This window comes from Gallinula chloropus (assembly GCF_964237585.1).
Source record: "Gallinula chloropus genome assembly, chromosome: 8".
Taxonomy (NCBI): domain Eukaryota; kingdom Metazoa; phylum Chordata; class Aves; order Gruiformes; family Rallidae; genus Gallinula; species Gallinula chloropus.
The window spans coordinates 26,023,859-26,040,627 of NC_140093.1; the positions used below are offsets into that span (position 1 = coordinate 26,023,859).

The following is a 16,769-nucleotide window of genomic DNA, read 5'->3' on the forward strand; positions in this document are numbered from 1 at the left end:
GAAAACAAAACACCCAGGAAGAGACAGGCAGGGTTTTAAGGTGTTATTGTATGCTTCTGACCGCCCTTTTAAATGACCTAGCAGTTCCTTCTAGACAAGACTGTCTGAACAACACTAAACATCCAGAAGGACGAAACAGGAGATCATGGGTCTGAGCTCTTGAAATAGTTTCAGTACCATGTCCTCACACCACACCATATGAACAAAGTTGCACCTTCAACACTGCACACTTCATTTGTAGATAGCTGACACTCCATGTTTTTAGGTCATGACTTCCTAAACCACTGAGACAGTGTAATATACACTAATGGTCAGAGAGAGCCATTGCCACTTATGGGGAACATCAAAACGGCTTCAGCAAGATGATTAGAAATTGAATCAGGAATTAGACATTTGATCCTGGGTTGTACAAGTCCAGCTGACCAACAGACAGTTGAGTATGTACGAGATGGATGCCTTCACTGTTAAAGATATCATAGTGTATTGAAGAAAAGACGACTCCTTCACTAAGCTTTTTCATGGCTCCAAAAAAGCAGCAGAGGTCACACACTCCACTTCTGCACATCTAAGCAGAAGTGCAGAACACCAGCCTGGGACAAAACAGACTGCTCCTGGGTTAGAAAAGACTTCTGCTATTGCTGGAGTGGACTACGGTCACAGAACTTCACTGCACCCCACACTCAGTTTTAATTCATTTTGGACTAGAAACCTTCATCTTCCTGAAGCTTATTTATCTTTATATATAGCTTTTGGCATCATGGCAAGGTGGAATGTTTTACTGCTTTAAAAGAGGTCTTATCCTGATACTATTCCATGCACTGACTTAGTTCTTTAGTATCGCTTTTTTCCACTGCTTTACTCCCCTCTCCCCTCCCCTGGCTCACTGGTATTGCAGAGAAAGCTAATGTGCAGAGTGCATATTTTACCAGGTTGTCGTTACTATCCCCTTGGAGCACTCAGCTGTAATGATTCCCAGACACCGTGTTGTATGTTCCCTTTTTAGACCCACCACTTTCTCCGTGAAGCTACGAGTGCACTGCTGGCCTTGCAGCTTGTGGAACCTTAAAATAAAAAGCAGACCCCAACGTGCTGAAAGGGCAATGAGGCTTCTGGGAAGGTAGATAATTCCATAAGCTATGTTATCTTTTAACCCTACTGTCACATTAAGAAACATGGCAAAGTTCAGGCAATTTGAGCTGGCAGTAAGTTGTTATTGCTCTATCTAGACCTGCTGGAGAGAAATAAGGCCAGCCTGTAAAATGTCATGTTGCATCTAATTCAACAGCTACAATTCTGCCTAATCTTGGATTTTATTTTTCTCTAACTGCTGTGTTTGTCTGCACCTAGCTTTTATTCAACAAATTATCTTTCAATGACAGTGCTGTGGTTCACGTGGAATAGCCCATACTCATTCAATCCAGGATACCAGGTGTAAGAAATCCCTATCTGAGGAAAAAAAAGGCAGAGGACACACACATTATGGGCTAATTATATGTGCTGGGACTTAAATCCCCTAGAGAAGCTGACTGTAAATTTGGTTCCATAAATGTTTTGTTAATGCAAACAATAAGCTGTACTTTACATCTCCAGTGAAAGATTGGGAAGGTTCAGGGAATCACCTAAAATAAATTCCTTTGAATACTGCAGCCAGCACCTCCAATAGCCTTCAAAGTGATAAAACCAGCAACAACCTGAAATATCCCCGAGGTAGCAGGAAGAGCAATCTTCTCCTATAAAACTATAATGTTTTTTTAAAGGTGGAGCACTTAATCACTCCTGGTGAGGCTCTATCTGCCATGGAAGAAGTTCGCTCGACTTTCTAGTATGAAGGTAGAATAGAGTCTAAGTACTGACAATAAATACAAACCCCTACACATTTTTCACAGTGCAACTACTCTTCAGAATAAGATACATACCTTGTAATAATTCTAACAGCCCAAGCCAGTGTCAAATAGTTACCATGTTTTTAAAGATGTCAGTATTTTCCAAATGCAAAGTGCATTCAGATCACCAGTGATTAGCCCTCATGTAAAAATACCAACATCAATATCAGTGGACTAATTAGTGACAGGCTGGAAAACAGTAGAATGAGAGGCTGATTCAGTTCCTGTGCAAACATCTCAGAATAGGCACCTGTCAGTATGCTGTTAACCCCCGCCCCTCCTTCCGGCCTCTCAAAGTCAAACCTGATTCAAAACAACTAAACAATACTACAAGAAAAAAGATGTTTGTTATAATCACAGCACGCCTCCCCCAAAGCCTTGCTTTCATTTAGAATTAAAGGATACACACACTAGATATTTACCTCTTTAACAAATAAATTTTCTGCTTTTTGTTCCGCATCTTCAGGTACAGAAGGATACAGCGTCCTGATTTCCAGGGAAACTGTGTCTGTCTGACAATAAACAAACAAACAAAAAAGCAAATTAGTCAGGAGTGACAGAACAGCAGTTTTGTCTCATGAAGAGGTTAAGAACCTCATTACTGTGGCTTGCCTTTTGCAATTTGTCATGCAGCCAATGCACATGCAGACCAACAAGTACAGCCCAGCTCCTGCCCACACATGCTATTCAATACTATCAGCTAAAGCATAATTACAAACAAGACAGGGTGTTTGAATAATTTCTGGGAACAACATTGTTCCAAAAAAACTTACTTCAGTCTCTAAGGTTTCTGATAAAAGAAGTCATCAAGTCTTACTTACATCCTCTCCCAGAAATACACGCCAATTCCAACTGTGTTACTTGCTTCCACCACTTCCCTTCTCACCCTCATGTCTTTTCAGCAAGGAATGTGGAGACAGAGCTAAAGGCTTGGGCTCTTTTGGAAAGAGAAGGGGGGAGCAGAGAGTCCTTGCAGTATGCTGCAGAAGGCCTACCAGAGAATGCCTCCATGGTCAGAAAGCAAGTGGAACAAGGGCACAGCTTCTCAGCAGGGCATTTCCATCCGCGGGTGCGGACGGAAAAGCAGGGCTGATGTGGGATTCCCGATCCTGCCTGCAGCCCCTCTTCAGACTCCTCAGAAGCTGCACAAAGCAAGCCATTTTTCTGAAAGCAGCTCCTCACTGAGAGGCTTGTCAGGCCCCACGGCAGGAAATCACAGAGAAGTGGATCTCAGAAGGTCTCTGCAAGGAGCCAAGCTTCCCTTAGCTCCCGTCAGGCCAACGAGAGGCCTGGGCCACCAGCAGTGCTCCTCTGTGACCCAGGGCCTCCATCCTGAGGTCAGGCAGGGCAGATGCTTTGCAGAAGTCACATGGGAGGAAGCTTTGGGATATTTTTAATTAATAGGCAGGTCTATCCTACTCATTTTCTCTTCCATAAGAGTGGAAAGCAAGCATATCCAAACCCCAGTAGGCCAGATTATGCTCTTGGTTACTAAGGAGTAACTCAAGACAATGAAGGACTGAAAGAAGATGAACCTGATCTGCCAAGCCCATTTTCACTTCCATTCCAGAAAGGCACAAGATTTCCAGAAGGCCTATGACTCATGACTGTTTTAGTATGAAGCACCACTATGTACTAATGCCACAAAGCAGCTTGCAGTACCTACTGTGGCCTGGACTCTCTCTTCCCAACTTCCAGTCTCAGACTAAAAAGCGATGCTTTCTCTCTACAAATCAAAGCCCAAGACCCTCCATGAGAATTGTGGGGATATTACTGACTGCATTTTTCCTCACAGCTTACACAGACCACACTGATTCTCCCTCCATCACGTTCCACATTATGAAAGAAAGGCATGTATCACTCAGGCAGATGCCAGCATCATGGGATTCCCCAACCTTTTCCTGCTTCATCTGGATAGCTCAGGATACAGTGTGATTAAAACACTTTGACTCCCACAACTAATGATGGTGCCTCTTAGACACCCCAAAGCAAAAAAAAAAAAACAAACCTGTCCTGACAAACTGAGTGCAGCTTCCTAAACACAGGTTTCTGGGCTCTACCCAGCTGTATTACCAAAGCTGGAGTGCATCAAAGGCTTACACAAGCACTTAGTCTAGAAATAAAAGAGACAGCAGTTGGAGAAGAATGAATTTTCAAGCCACATTTAGTAATAGTGAAGATGTCTGAACCCTTGGTTGCTTAGGGACTTCCCAGCACTACCCGCAGTCCCTGAAGTGTGCTTTATTACTTTACTTCCCATACAGGGCATTTTTAGTCCCTATTTTCAAGTGGTCCTGAGAAGATGCAAGCTCTGAGCACAGATGAAACCCCACAGATGCCCCTGAGGTCCATCAGTGAGAGTTCTATGCAGGGCTGGGGCCTGAATGCCAACAGCAGACATAAAGGATGCAAACCATCCTTCCGTGGTATCACCACTGCTGAAGACCAGCTGCTGTTTCCAGACTAAGGCAGAGTGGGAGGCCACAAGAGATGTGTGACGCACTCTATACCTCACAGCCACCCTGCCAGGGTGGTGACTAAGTTGCAGAGAGATAAACAATCTCTTCTGCAGCCTATAGCAAAACTTAGCTGCCTCAAATACGACATAGAAGATAGTTTCCAGTATGGGTTTTTTTTTTAGTTAAGATGTATAGTAAGTCAAGTTTTCTTGTCAACTGATCTCAACACGCTGACCAAGACAGCTAACAGTTGCCTTAATAGGGTTCATCATGGCCTACACTTCCCTTACACAGCTTTTAAAGGCTGAAGATGAACAGGACACGTAGCTTGGGCCCCCTGTTTGGCCTGTGGTACGCTCCCCTACTTTCCTTCTCACCAAAACTGCACTTGAAAGAAACTTCGCTGTGCAAAACAGAGAAGTGGGGTGACATTGAGCTTGTCACGTTTGCAGAGTTTGTCAAAGACTATCACAGGTTTATTAACACAGAATTAGGACATGGAAAATCTAGTGTATCGTTATATTTAAACTTGTTTAAAAACTACAAAGTACTTCCCTTCTGAGAATTAGTTACATTCAACCACTTAGTTGAAACCCACTTCCTGTTCACAGCTGACTACTTCCAAACTTAAACGCTCTTAAAAGCTGATCAGGCATAGTATGTATTCACTGAAACCTTTATAATTAGGAAAACAACCAAATTTCAACAACAGACTAAGTGCTACTGGATGCTTTAAATGCAGCCTAATTTTCTAATGTTTAGACAATGATAGTAAGTCTCTGTTCAAGACAGAGGACGACCATCTTTTCATTTGTGCATGCAAAATGTGACAACCAAATAATGCAGGAATCAGCCTAAACCATTAAATTCCATAAATATATCTTGAATTATTTTTAAAATCTATTTTATAGAAATATCCTATGCTCAACAATGACTTCTGGCATTCAGCAAGGCTGCCTCATTTGCATAAACTGTTGTCCCCAGGTGTTTGATTAGTTATAAGGTACATTTGAATTAAGCACCCTCTCTTGCTACATTCACTTTCTACAGCGAAAGCCACAAGTTATAATTGCTCCTTATCAACAATTGATTAGGAATAATGTTTCAGACATTGTCCTACTTCCCCCTGAAGCGGTGATTTTAAGCATTTGAAGAGGGGAGACCAAACTCTATTAGCTATTTCAAACATTTTCACCCTGAACCTATTGTAGCTCTTGGCCTGAAAGCATTCTACCAGCGGTTAAAACGTCAGACGGATGCATCAAAAAATATATTTACTTCCTGAAAAGGCAGCCCTTCTAAGAGAGCTAACCACAGGGGCAGAAATCTTCCTGTATGGTAACGCTCAGAGCTCAAAAGAAAAGCTGCTCAGCCCTGTTTTTCATCCAGGTAAACAGATTTACTTAACGTTACCAAAGCCTGTAATGAGTTAGTCCGTCAAATTTAACAGCAGGGTAAGATGCAGCTTTGCTATACAAGCAGCACCATGCTGTCACTACACAGGGGTCCCAACTACTGCTGTCCCAGTACAGACCTCTGGGAAGAGGTACAAGTGTGAGGGCAATGCAAAAGGAGAGCAAGCACAGACCACTTTTGAAGGGCAGGTTTTACCCCATCACTTACTGCATCATGTTTAGCATGAGAGGTTATGCTGTGCCCACAGTGTTTGCTTTGCTCTCTCCATTAGCTCTCTTTATTTAAATAGTTGGAGCACATCCCTCTAATCCAGATACCTTTTGCACGTCAAGGATACCCACATCCCATTAGCCATGAGAATAATGGATTCAATTTCCATTCCTCTGAGGAGAGCAGATACTGCCTATCACATGAGAAAGTGGGAGATAAGTCATGCGCTATTGAAAATAACCCATGATCTCATCACTTCACCTCTTCAGAGAGCTGACAGTCAGGTTCATAGGGTTGTTTCCAAGGAGGAATCATTTATAATTCCTGCACTTTGAGCTGCCCCTGTGGCACAGGTGCTCTCTTCAACGTGAAGAGGCAGTGTCATTGCCTGCTCTTGTGCTCCCCCCCTTAAAGATGCATCTGGATTTGTTGTGAACTTCTGTAGCCAAATGAACAACTTTTGTCCATGCCCAACACTAGAGAGCAGAGGTTTCACAGTCCAAAAAATAATGAGATTTTGGCTCTTCCTTGCTCAGAGCTGACAAGCAGCAGCCTGTCCCACCTGCAGTGATGAAAAGTATCAGCACTGCACCCAGCCCCTCTTCTAAGGCCTCTGTGATACTTGGAGGGCATCTGGGCAGGTTTTCAAAAGCCCAGAAGAGCCAAGAGCACATCTCAGACTGAACTTTAATAAGTCTTTGCATTACACTGGTAAGCTTTGCCATCTTACACCTGGGCTGAATTTAGGCAATAAATTATTATTTCTATTGCAGATTCAAATCAGACATTCAGCCATATTCTCACACATTTATACTTTAAGAGTCTGAGTTCCACTTCTCAAAGAGAGATGTAAAAAAACACTATGTGGGGAGAGAAGGAGGAACAGATCTTCATGACCCAGAGAGGTTAACACGCTTTTAAACCATCTCAATATAAAGTTCCTATTAGATACTTTCAGCTACCTTTTAATGACAATTAACTTATATTTATCAACACATTGTTAACATATGCTTAGTTACTAAACCACTACACAAGTGAAGGTATTAGCAAGGTTATGCTGAGCCTCTAGCCACTAAAGAAAGGCACCAATGATCCACCAAGAATTGAGAGCCTGGAGTGATTTGAAAAGAGACTTCTGGGGGTTCAGTGAATTTCCTACCAGTGGTAACATGAAGAAAAGATTTAAAAGATACTTCCAAAAGGATACAGCAAGCATTTTGCTCAGATACACAAAGGGGCATAGGAGCAGAAGTACAAATGTATGACAACAAATCTGTGCAAGACTAAGATGTGAAAAGTAAGATGTGATAGGGAGACCAATCTGAAGGAAGCTGTCACACTTCTTTCATTGCTTTATTTGCAGTAAATGCACAGAAGAGAAGTGAGAAATAGGAATACCAGACAGCAGCAGCTCCAGTTGTCAAGGGAGAGTGTGGCCAGATCTGGGGAACAGAAGATGAATGGAGCACAGTACCCACTGGTGAGGATACCTACCAGCATCCCCACCAAGCACGCACTTTTATGAGCACAACAGAAAGCCCATCATCTCCCATTTCCTAACCACCAAGAAGTACAGAGCAAGCTCCTACTCATGTGACAAGGAGCTCCCATGAAGCTCTGCAGACCCATCCTCCACACAGTTGCTGTATTGCTGCAGAAATTTCCACTGGCTGTTACTGCGCAGCACAGCAAAAGAGGGTAATTAGTTCACAGGACCCAGAAGCAGGTGAAAAATGAAGCTGAGCTGACATGCTCTCTCTCAGTGGGAAACCGGACTTGGTCAGGCAGAAGGAGAGTCAGCAAGCAAGGCACTGCTAGGAAAACAAGAAGTGGAACCGATGTGAAACAATGATTTTTATTTTTTTTAAAGGATTATTAAGCACAGGTACAAATAAGTGAAGCATCTTTTCCCCAGTTGAAGTAAAACCAGAGAATGCATCTTTGTAATGTGTACATCTTTTATTGTTCTCTTGAAATGCAGGGAGATGGAGGCATATGGTCTATCAGGTCCAGACTGGTACCAAAAATTCCTTGCTGTTCCACAGACTTCCCGTAAGATGTTGGAAATGATCAATAAGAAGTCTTGTGAGAATAACTCTGTTCTCTTTCAAGTGTATTCAAAGAGAGAAAGCAATTCTGAGCCAAAACAAAAGACCAGAGAGTACAGTAGCTTTGATGATAAATGACACGTATCTGCTGCATGTGGTGAGTACTTCAGATAGAGAAATGCAAATCATTAGGATAAGCAGAATTTCTCTATGCTCAGCCGATTCTTTCAGTGGGGTTTCACTCTGAAGAGTGTTGCCCATAGGATGTGCAAACACACGGACCCAAACCCGCTGCAACAATGCTGAGCCACAAAGTCTGAATCAGCTGTAATCATTAGGAGTTAAACAGTAACGTCCACCATTTCCTGGGGCATTATCCCATTAAATAACACTCAGAGTCAGCCTAAGCACCTCCTAATTCAGTCAGACGTGGATCTCTTTCTACTCAAATGGCTGACCCAGACTTCTATGTACAGGTGATATTTCAGCAGGGAGCAGCAGGGGCTATAAATAGGCACTGCAAATGAAACAACTATCTGCTATGAGAGCTCTGCAGTCCTGTCCGCTGGCATAGGCTCTCCTTCCTGCAGCGCACTTCAATGGAAGATAACAAAGAAAAGAGACAGGTTTATTGCCAGGACATGGACCCACCACTGCTCCTGCTCTTGTGTCAGGCCACCTCTACTGTACAAATAACCTCTCTTTCATCTGTCTTAATCTTGTTTTCTTCCTTTTTTAGAGAATTATTTATTTACATGGATTATGCAGAATAGTTGCAAAGCATAGCACAGAAGAAATAAACTAGAAGTAACTACTAGAAGCCAGGCTGCAAGTGCACAAAATGAAACTATAATAAGGATATGAAAATATGGTTTGACAGGCAGAGGTCTTGAGCAGTAGGTTGGGATTCTTCTTTTGCTGAGAGGCTTTACTCACTGACTGGAGCTCAGTTACTCTTAAATCAAGGGGCTCAAGGGCCTGGTGATGGCACACAGTATGTCTAGTCATCTTAATAATGCTAAATTTCAATTTCATAATGTGCAAATGTGCAAAATGGATAAAGGAATTAATGATGATGAGAAAATCTATTCTGTTTAGCTTTCCCTCAATCCCATGAGCACATTAACTCAGTTAATGCCACCAAGGAAATAGAGCCATTTAGTAAAACAAAGAAGTCAATTAGATTAAGCCGGCCCCACAGGACAGTAGCAGTGCCATGAGCTGATGGGAAGGGCCCTCACACAGCAGTTACAACTGGTCACAAATTGAAATGTATTTCCATTAGAGAATACATACTCATAAAAATCTAAACCTTTCACAGAGATGGGTTGATTTTGAAGAAGTTGCTGTGAGATGCAGGCAATCTGCCAGCTGATTTGCCTGGCTGCACACCTCCCCAGCTGCCCAGCAGGCAGCCCTGCCCTCCTGAGATACCACCATGGTGAGGGCTGCCCTGGGCTTCCAGGTTCTCTGGTTCTTTGCAACTTGCCAGGACAAGCACTGGGGAACCTGGGAACAGGTCAAGTAGCTCCATGGCTGCGAGTTTGGGTACCCATTTCCTTTCAGCATGCCTCAGTGCTGGGGACTCTGCACCCTCTGTTGCTCAGGATGCCAGATCTCAAACCCCACTGGAGAAGAATTTAAGACAACCCCCAAAACAAGCAAAAATTAAGTCCATTTGGATTTCTCTTTCCCATGCAATCTCATGTTAGCAACAGTACACAACTGTCATAGCCACTGTCTAAAAAGTCTGACTGAGCAGAAGGCCGTGAGCCATGGGCTGTCTGATTCTTGTGGTCGAGTACATTAAACAGAATAGGATCAGAAAGACTAGATGTAAGTTACTGAAGCATAATTAAATTAGATTATAACAGCAGGGAGAGATTCCAGCACTGGCCAAACTACCGGTGCTCAACAAACAAACAAGTATATGTTATGGAATAACATGTTTTCCAAGTTTCTGAAAGGTACTTGGGCACAACCAGAGTTTGAGCTTTATCTAATCCTGAACAGTAAATTCACTCAAATAAAAATGTCAGGGAAAAAAACAGAGTGAGAGTTTGGTGGGAGGGAAGTAAGGCATTACTTGGAGAGCCCTTGGGCAAGGTCTGGCTTTCCCTCTGGCAATGAAGATAAAATAAACAAAGCAAAAGACAAACCTAAGAGAAAGAATCACATGTATTTGTCTTGTACTTACTGAAAAGTCATCATCGGGGAAAAATATCAGATCCTTAAACTGGTTATCCCCAAGATTTTTTTCAATCTCTGTGATAACAGCTTCATAATCCAAAGGCTCCAGGAGTTTTGGTTTTTCCTGCTGTGGAAAAAGAGAAGAGATCAGGTCATCCCTTCACACTCAAATTTGCCTTCCTGCCCCTTGGTAAACTGAAATCTGATGTGCTTTTCCTGTTTTACACCGAAGTATGAATAACTTCTTTCCCCTGTTCCATCCTTCCCAGCTTCTTGCAGCTGAGCTGAGAACAACAAAGGGAGGAAGCTGGACCAGTTGTAACAGTCACCCTCCATCTGGTATCTCAAGAGCAACCTGTTAGCTCATTACACAGACCAAACCCAACACATAAACTTACCTGCCCTTCTCAGGAACAATCTCATCCCCATAAATTCATGTAGGCAAACAGACTGATGGATATGATTTGAACTGAATATGACTTGGAGCTAATATGTTTTGCAATAAGTAACTTGCCAATTTTTTCCCTTACACAGTCCCACCCATTGAACTGCTGGTAGCTTGTGAATGCCACCACATTGTTGTACTTCATAATAATCCAAGGTTATTCCCCTGGAATAAACTATCTGGCACCTATGCCTGTAGTTTCTTTAGTAAGAGGCAAGATTAGTATCACTGTCATAGCACTATTACTGCCCAATCCAGCAGTAAAAAACCACCCTATGAACAGCCACAGAGAAGTCACATTGTCTCAAATACAACCCAAAAATAGAAAAAGAAAAGCCCATTCATCATGTTAATGTTAGTATACATTAAACAAATGAAGAGTCATGTACTAGGGTGGCAACATTTGCTTAACTCAAAGACCTAAGCATCAGAAAGAGAAAAGAAAGGGCAAGACAACTGCTAGCAGGGATAGAAAAGCAGGTACTGAGAGAGAAAAAGTACATTAGTGAAAAACAAACACAGAAACACTTCTGCAGAATGCTTTCTCAGTCTGATGCAGTGGTGGACATTAAGTTGTACTTTACCCACTGTTCTTGCACTGTGCTATCCAGAATAATATAAAGTTCCCATTCCTCCTTCTTCCTTAAACCAAAACTGTGGTGTATTGGAAAAGAAAGCTCTTACATCTTAATAAAACAAATTACTCCAATGGAAAATCTCATTATTCTCCATCATATTTGATTTTATGTTTATATATATACGTATAAAAATCAGGTATTGTACACATAATGGTCCATACATACAAGTCTCTCACTCTTTTTACTTTGCTCTAGAGAATTCCTGTTTTTTCTTCAGTAATTACAGTCCCAAGATTCCTCCCCAGCCCTAGTGAACATTTTCCCTTCAAGTGTCCCTTTGATATCAAATGCATCTACGAAAAGTTTAATTAAGTACCAGTAACACAGCCAGACAGCATAGATTAAAACATGTTCCTAGAAAGTTACTCAATTGCTGAACAGCTCATGAGAATAACTCGGAACCTCTGCAGGTCATTTACTCCAACCTCCTGCTCAGAGCAGGGCAAGTTGGATCAGGCTGCTTGGGAACTTGTCCAGATGAGTCTTTAAAACCTTCAAGGATGGAGATGCAATTTAAAAAGTTGGAGCTGTTCCTTCAGTAGTTTAGTCTATTAACTCTCTTCTCAGTCTATTAACTCTCTTAGTACCGTTTGCCAGCTTAAGAGTTAATCAACTTCTAAAAATCATTAGTATTTAGCATTCACAGGCCAAAAGCACTATGTACTGATACCAAGACATTAAAGGCTAGTAAAATCAACACAGAACAATACTAAGTAGAACTTTTTGGAAACCTCTTTCCCAAGGAAACTTGGTTCATGAATGTTGCTGTGTGATGCAAGGGAGAGAGGGGAAAGAGAAGCGATACTTGACGTACCGAAATAGGTGCACTTAACTACCAGATCCCAGGAAACCATTAAAAAACCTGTCTGTACAAATAAAATAAAAAGGGATTTTGACACACTGATACTATGCCAAATTCTTTGCTAGATGAATCTGGAGGCACACAAGCACAGTTTTCTGTCTTGCCTACAGAGTTATAAAAGGGAGATCGAATTGGAAATAAAACTTGGGAATGTTTAACAACAACAAAACCCAACCCCACTTACTCCCCATTAACCCCCCCCAAAAAAAAAAAACAAAAAACAAACCCAAAAAACAACCAGCTTATCTAAAGGAAGGTCCCTGTAAAACACAAAAGGCTCAGATGGGAAGAAACAGCTTTAAAGTTTAAAGTTTAATTTAGATTCCATGACAGGACTGTGTACCAGCATGTGATGTTCAGGTAAGACAAAGCACCCTATTAGCAGACATGAGACTTCATACTAACCCATGCATGTTATCTAGGCTGGCCCAAGCCAGTACCAGGCCCTGGCTAGTACCAGTTGACAGATTAATATCCAGTCCTGCTCAAGAAAGGCTCGGGTTGAGGAGCAGCCACATTCTCTAGTGAGGTTTCAGTCTGCCATTTACTGACAGGAACATCATGGGCTCATCCAATCACCTCACCGTGCACAGCTCGCTCTCATTTCCTTTCCTTTATGTTGAGTCAGCACAGTATCCTTTAGACATGAGTTTTAGACTCTCCTTCATTGTATCTGTCTACCAAATAGTCCTATATAGGCATAAGCTTTGAGGAGTTAAAGCATAAAGAGAAAAGACCAGTGCACACTGAGCACACCACCTCTGCACTAATACTCATTTTGGGAGCCACACCCAGGTCTGAACAAGTTCTCCCAGACCAAGTTCAGCAGAAAGCAAACTTGTAGTACTGTAACTGTAACATCAGTAGGAAACTTTATAGCAACTATTTACAAGAACACTGAGAGAGAAAAAAAAAATCCATACACTGACATTGTTTCATGGGGTCATTTTTCCTGTGCAGCTGTTTCAATAAAATGTGTATACTTTTTTTTTGCAGAATGTTTGTGACATTGAGAGCACAGAGAAGCCTCCCTTCCTAGTGCAGATACTGTTAGGCTAATGGTTCTGCAACAATCTCAGCTTCTAGTAACTCAGACACGCCATTGAAACGATAACTGTCTGTGCTTCAAAACAGCTATGTGCCAACACAACATTAATCTAGGTCAGAAGCTGCTTGGAAACAACACGAATGTTAGCTTTCAGAATCTCCTTTAAAAACGTAAATAAGCCATCAGCGTCAGTAGTCACCACCCTTTTGAAGTAACAGGGGAATCCCACAAGTGTTAGGACTTCCCTTGAAATATGGGGGAATCCCATAAAAATGCGAGACATTTGCAGGTTCTCAATGTCAATGGAAACCACCCTTTTTGCTGGGGCTGGCAGAATACAGAGGTATTCCTTCCCCTTGGAAATTCCTGTGAGGTTGGGGTGAGCACAGCTACATATCCTTCAAAATCAACGTCCCACAGATGTTCAGATGCAGGTGGAGGCAGGGTAAGCTGTCACACTGGCCTATTCAGGAGCTGGCAGCACTTGGAAAGCCACCCCTGGTAGCAGTTTGAAGCACTCCAGGGGAAAACTTCTCCTTGACAGCTGCAAGGTCATTTATGCGAGACAAGAATGCAGCCAGAGAAAACCCTGAAGCAGGGAAACACAGCGAGTGTATGAGCATCACTCTTCCCCCACCACTTGAGCTGATGGAAGCGTTCTAGCAGATGTGAGCAGAGAAGCCTGACCAGAAAGTTCACACATCCGAAATGTAACTAAATGGAAGTAGATGTGCCATTATCACAATTACTGCAACACTTTTCCATGAAGAGCTTCAATATTTATGGTGATGTTTTTCTATGGATGCGATGACAAATTACATTCTTCCTTCTTTTCATTGCAGCAGAATCCTGAATAAAATGCAATACTGTATTATGACAACTCCCATAAATTAGAGATGCAAGTAATAGCCCATCCTTATCAGTACACTGACTGGGGAGGTTATCTAGTCTGCTCCCTGCCAACATCAAGCATGGCAGGAAAATAAACATGATGCCCCGCTATCAATTCCGCACGTTCTCACAATCCTTAGGACTACACAGTGTGGACACCGAATCCACCCAGTGCTTTGGACTGGGCATTAGCATGGCGTTTCTGATGGGTAGTGGCAGCTGCCTTAGCTGGCACTTTGTCTCCAGGAGGTGTGGAATGACTGCTTGGTTTTCTCATTGCAGGCAGACAGAAGCAGCGATGTTGGGATTAGCGAATTTCTCTCTGTAAGCACTAGCAGAGATTTACAAATGAGTAGGGCTGATTTAAAGCTAATTTAATAACCATAGTGCTGCTGCTTCTCAATTTAACTTGTCTGTTCTTTTTGGAAACAGACCAACCTAGCAATCCATGCCAAGATCGAATTATGCTGGCTTGGATTTGTATAATGCTTTTTATATTCTCTATCTCAAGTGAGTAATGAATTACATTTAGTTGTACTGAAACGGTTGTGAATACATGTAGTAAAAAGGCACTCTCCGACTCCTCACCTGCTACAACAAGCACAGCAGTATGTTTACTCCCCATGCTGACAGCATTGTGGAGTGTGCTTCTGTAGGCTGCTGAGCCAAGTTCTCCAAACTCTTTTCAAATAGTGAAGAGACCTTTAATGAGCACTGGAGCCAACACAACAGAGGGATAATCACTACTTGATTTCACATGGGTGAAACAGCCCAGATTCCACCAGTGATGTATGGCTTGATTGCCATTGTCCTCTGGTCTAGGTACAAAAGCATTATTTCTCCCAGTAATAATGGCCAAAAATATCCACATAAATGATTTTACAGAAACAGATATGGCCCCTGGCTTGCCTCCAGCTGCACAGACATTGTGCACTGAGATGCTAGTACCCATCCTCTCTTCGTAATTACAGGATAAAATGACTTACGTATCCTCCTCGTGAAGCTGTATTTTGGTGAATACTCATTAAAGGTGGAAATGATGTAACTGAGACCAGTACTCTCTGGATAGTCATCCCAAGTACTTCCCCATTCTAAAAATAAACTAGACCAAATGCTATGATTTCCTTATGGTTTAATGATGTATTATTCCCAGACACCAAATCTTGAGAACATAAAGCTTACTGAATTTAATACAGATGTGTAAAAAAATTTCTTCTCTTCATTGCATGAAGAAGAAAATTAGAGAAACAGGCACACAGAAAGAAATTAAGCTGATGGACTTCAGTTACCTGAACTAAAATATCTTTTTGATCCACTACATGTTCATCAAAAAGAAGAATTGTCATGGCACAGATCAGTCAAGATCAAGCAGGATTTTGTAATTCATTCAAGTGATGACTTGTTTAAAATTAGAATTCATTCCTGTATAAATTTGAAATACTGAAATGGGCAGACTTACAAGAGAAAGGGACACTTATTGAAATAACATCACCTTCCTTCATTTTTTATAGACTTCTCAATGACACTATTAACAAAGTCCAATCCTACTAAAACGACAAATTACTTTCTGAGATGATGTCAGCATGAAGTGCTTCTCACACTTCTTGTTCTTCCTTCCCTTTCCCTGGTTAAATATGCTTTCTGGCATAAAACATGACTGTAGGCTTATTTTTTTAATAAAATATAGTTAATATCTGGGGTTAATTTTCTTCCATGAAGGTAGGCCTATTTCCATTAAACATCTATTTGCTAAGCCTGTGCACAGGGAAGCAGTCGGGGCTCCGTGACTCTTGGAGGAGCAGCGTGAAGGCTGAATTTCACCCTGATTTAGACGTGCTAGCAATGCAGCCGGCCCAGCAGCTCTGAGGCCTGCTACCCACAGCTGCCCGAACGCTCAAGGAGCTGGAGCCAAGGCCAGGAAACCGTTCGCTGCGTACGGAGCCAGCGGGACTTCGAGTTTTTTGTAGGCCTGAGGCAGGTCTCTCTTCACCATGAAGCTCTACAGCAGCCTGACACCTGGGGTGATTTCTACAGGGAGGGTATCTGTACCTTTATCCCCCGCCAGCTGAGATCATGGGTGAGAACCAGATCACCCAGTGAGCAGAGACAGCCCAGCCGCGCAAAGACTATGCTGCTCCAACTCCCGCAAGCAGCTGAGATGGGAGCGACGGGTCTCACCGACTCCGATGCTCTCACCCCACAGGCCTGCCTTCTCTCCCCTCCCAACACACTCCACAACGTGTTACAGATTTTCTCAAAGGAAAAGCAGGTTTTAATTTCAAGCACAGGGGAGGAAAACCAAGGCCTACAAAACGTATTTCGGGAAAGGACAGGGAAGCACAGCCAGAACCAGCAGGCAGATGGGCCCTCCTCGTATTTTAGATCTTGCCATTTTAACAACTGCTTGGTCTGGTATACATCTATTTACAGCCAAACTCCCTGGCCACGTTACAAAGGCTACATTTGGCTCAGTATGTGATCCACAGTCAAAGAATTTATTAAAATTAGTGGCACAAAGAAAATTTTCTGTGACACCCCCTTCCCTTCCACCCTAAAACACATTCACTTGTCAGGTCCAAAATGTGTAATTTGTCATGTCTTTCAGTAAACCTTGGAGAACTGCCCTTGGAAATAATCCAGCCAGTCTTTCAGGGCTCTAAGCACCACTGATACACTCTT

General features: G+C 42.4%; 1 protein-coding gene across 1 annotated transcript in view; it reads right to left on the reverse strand.

The window, feature by feature from the left end:
- DOCK10 (dedicator of cytokinesis 10) overlaps positions 1-16,769 on the reverse strand; it is a gene marked incomplete at its 5' end in the record, with an annotated part of 158,001 nt that overhangs the window by 87,873 nt on the left and 53,359 nt on the right. Inside the window, 2 exons of the mRNA XM_084267706.1 lie at positions 2,306-2,391; positions 10,210-10,333. Of these exons, the coding sequence (XP_084123832.1) occupies positions 2,306-2,391; positions 10,210-10,333 (210 nt within the window). The remainder of the gene's footprint in view (positions 1-2,305; positions 2,392-10,209; positions 10,334-16,769) is intronic.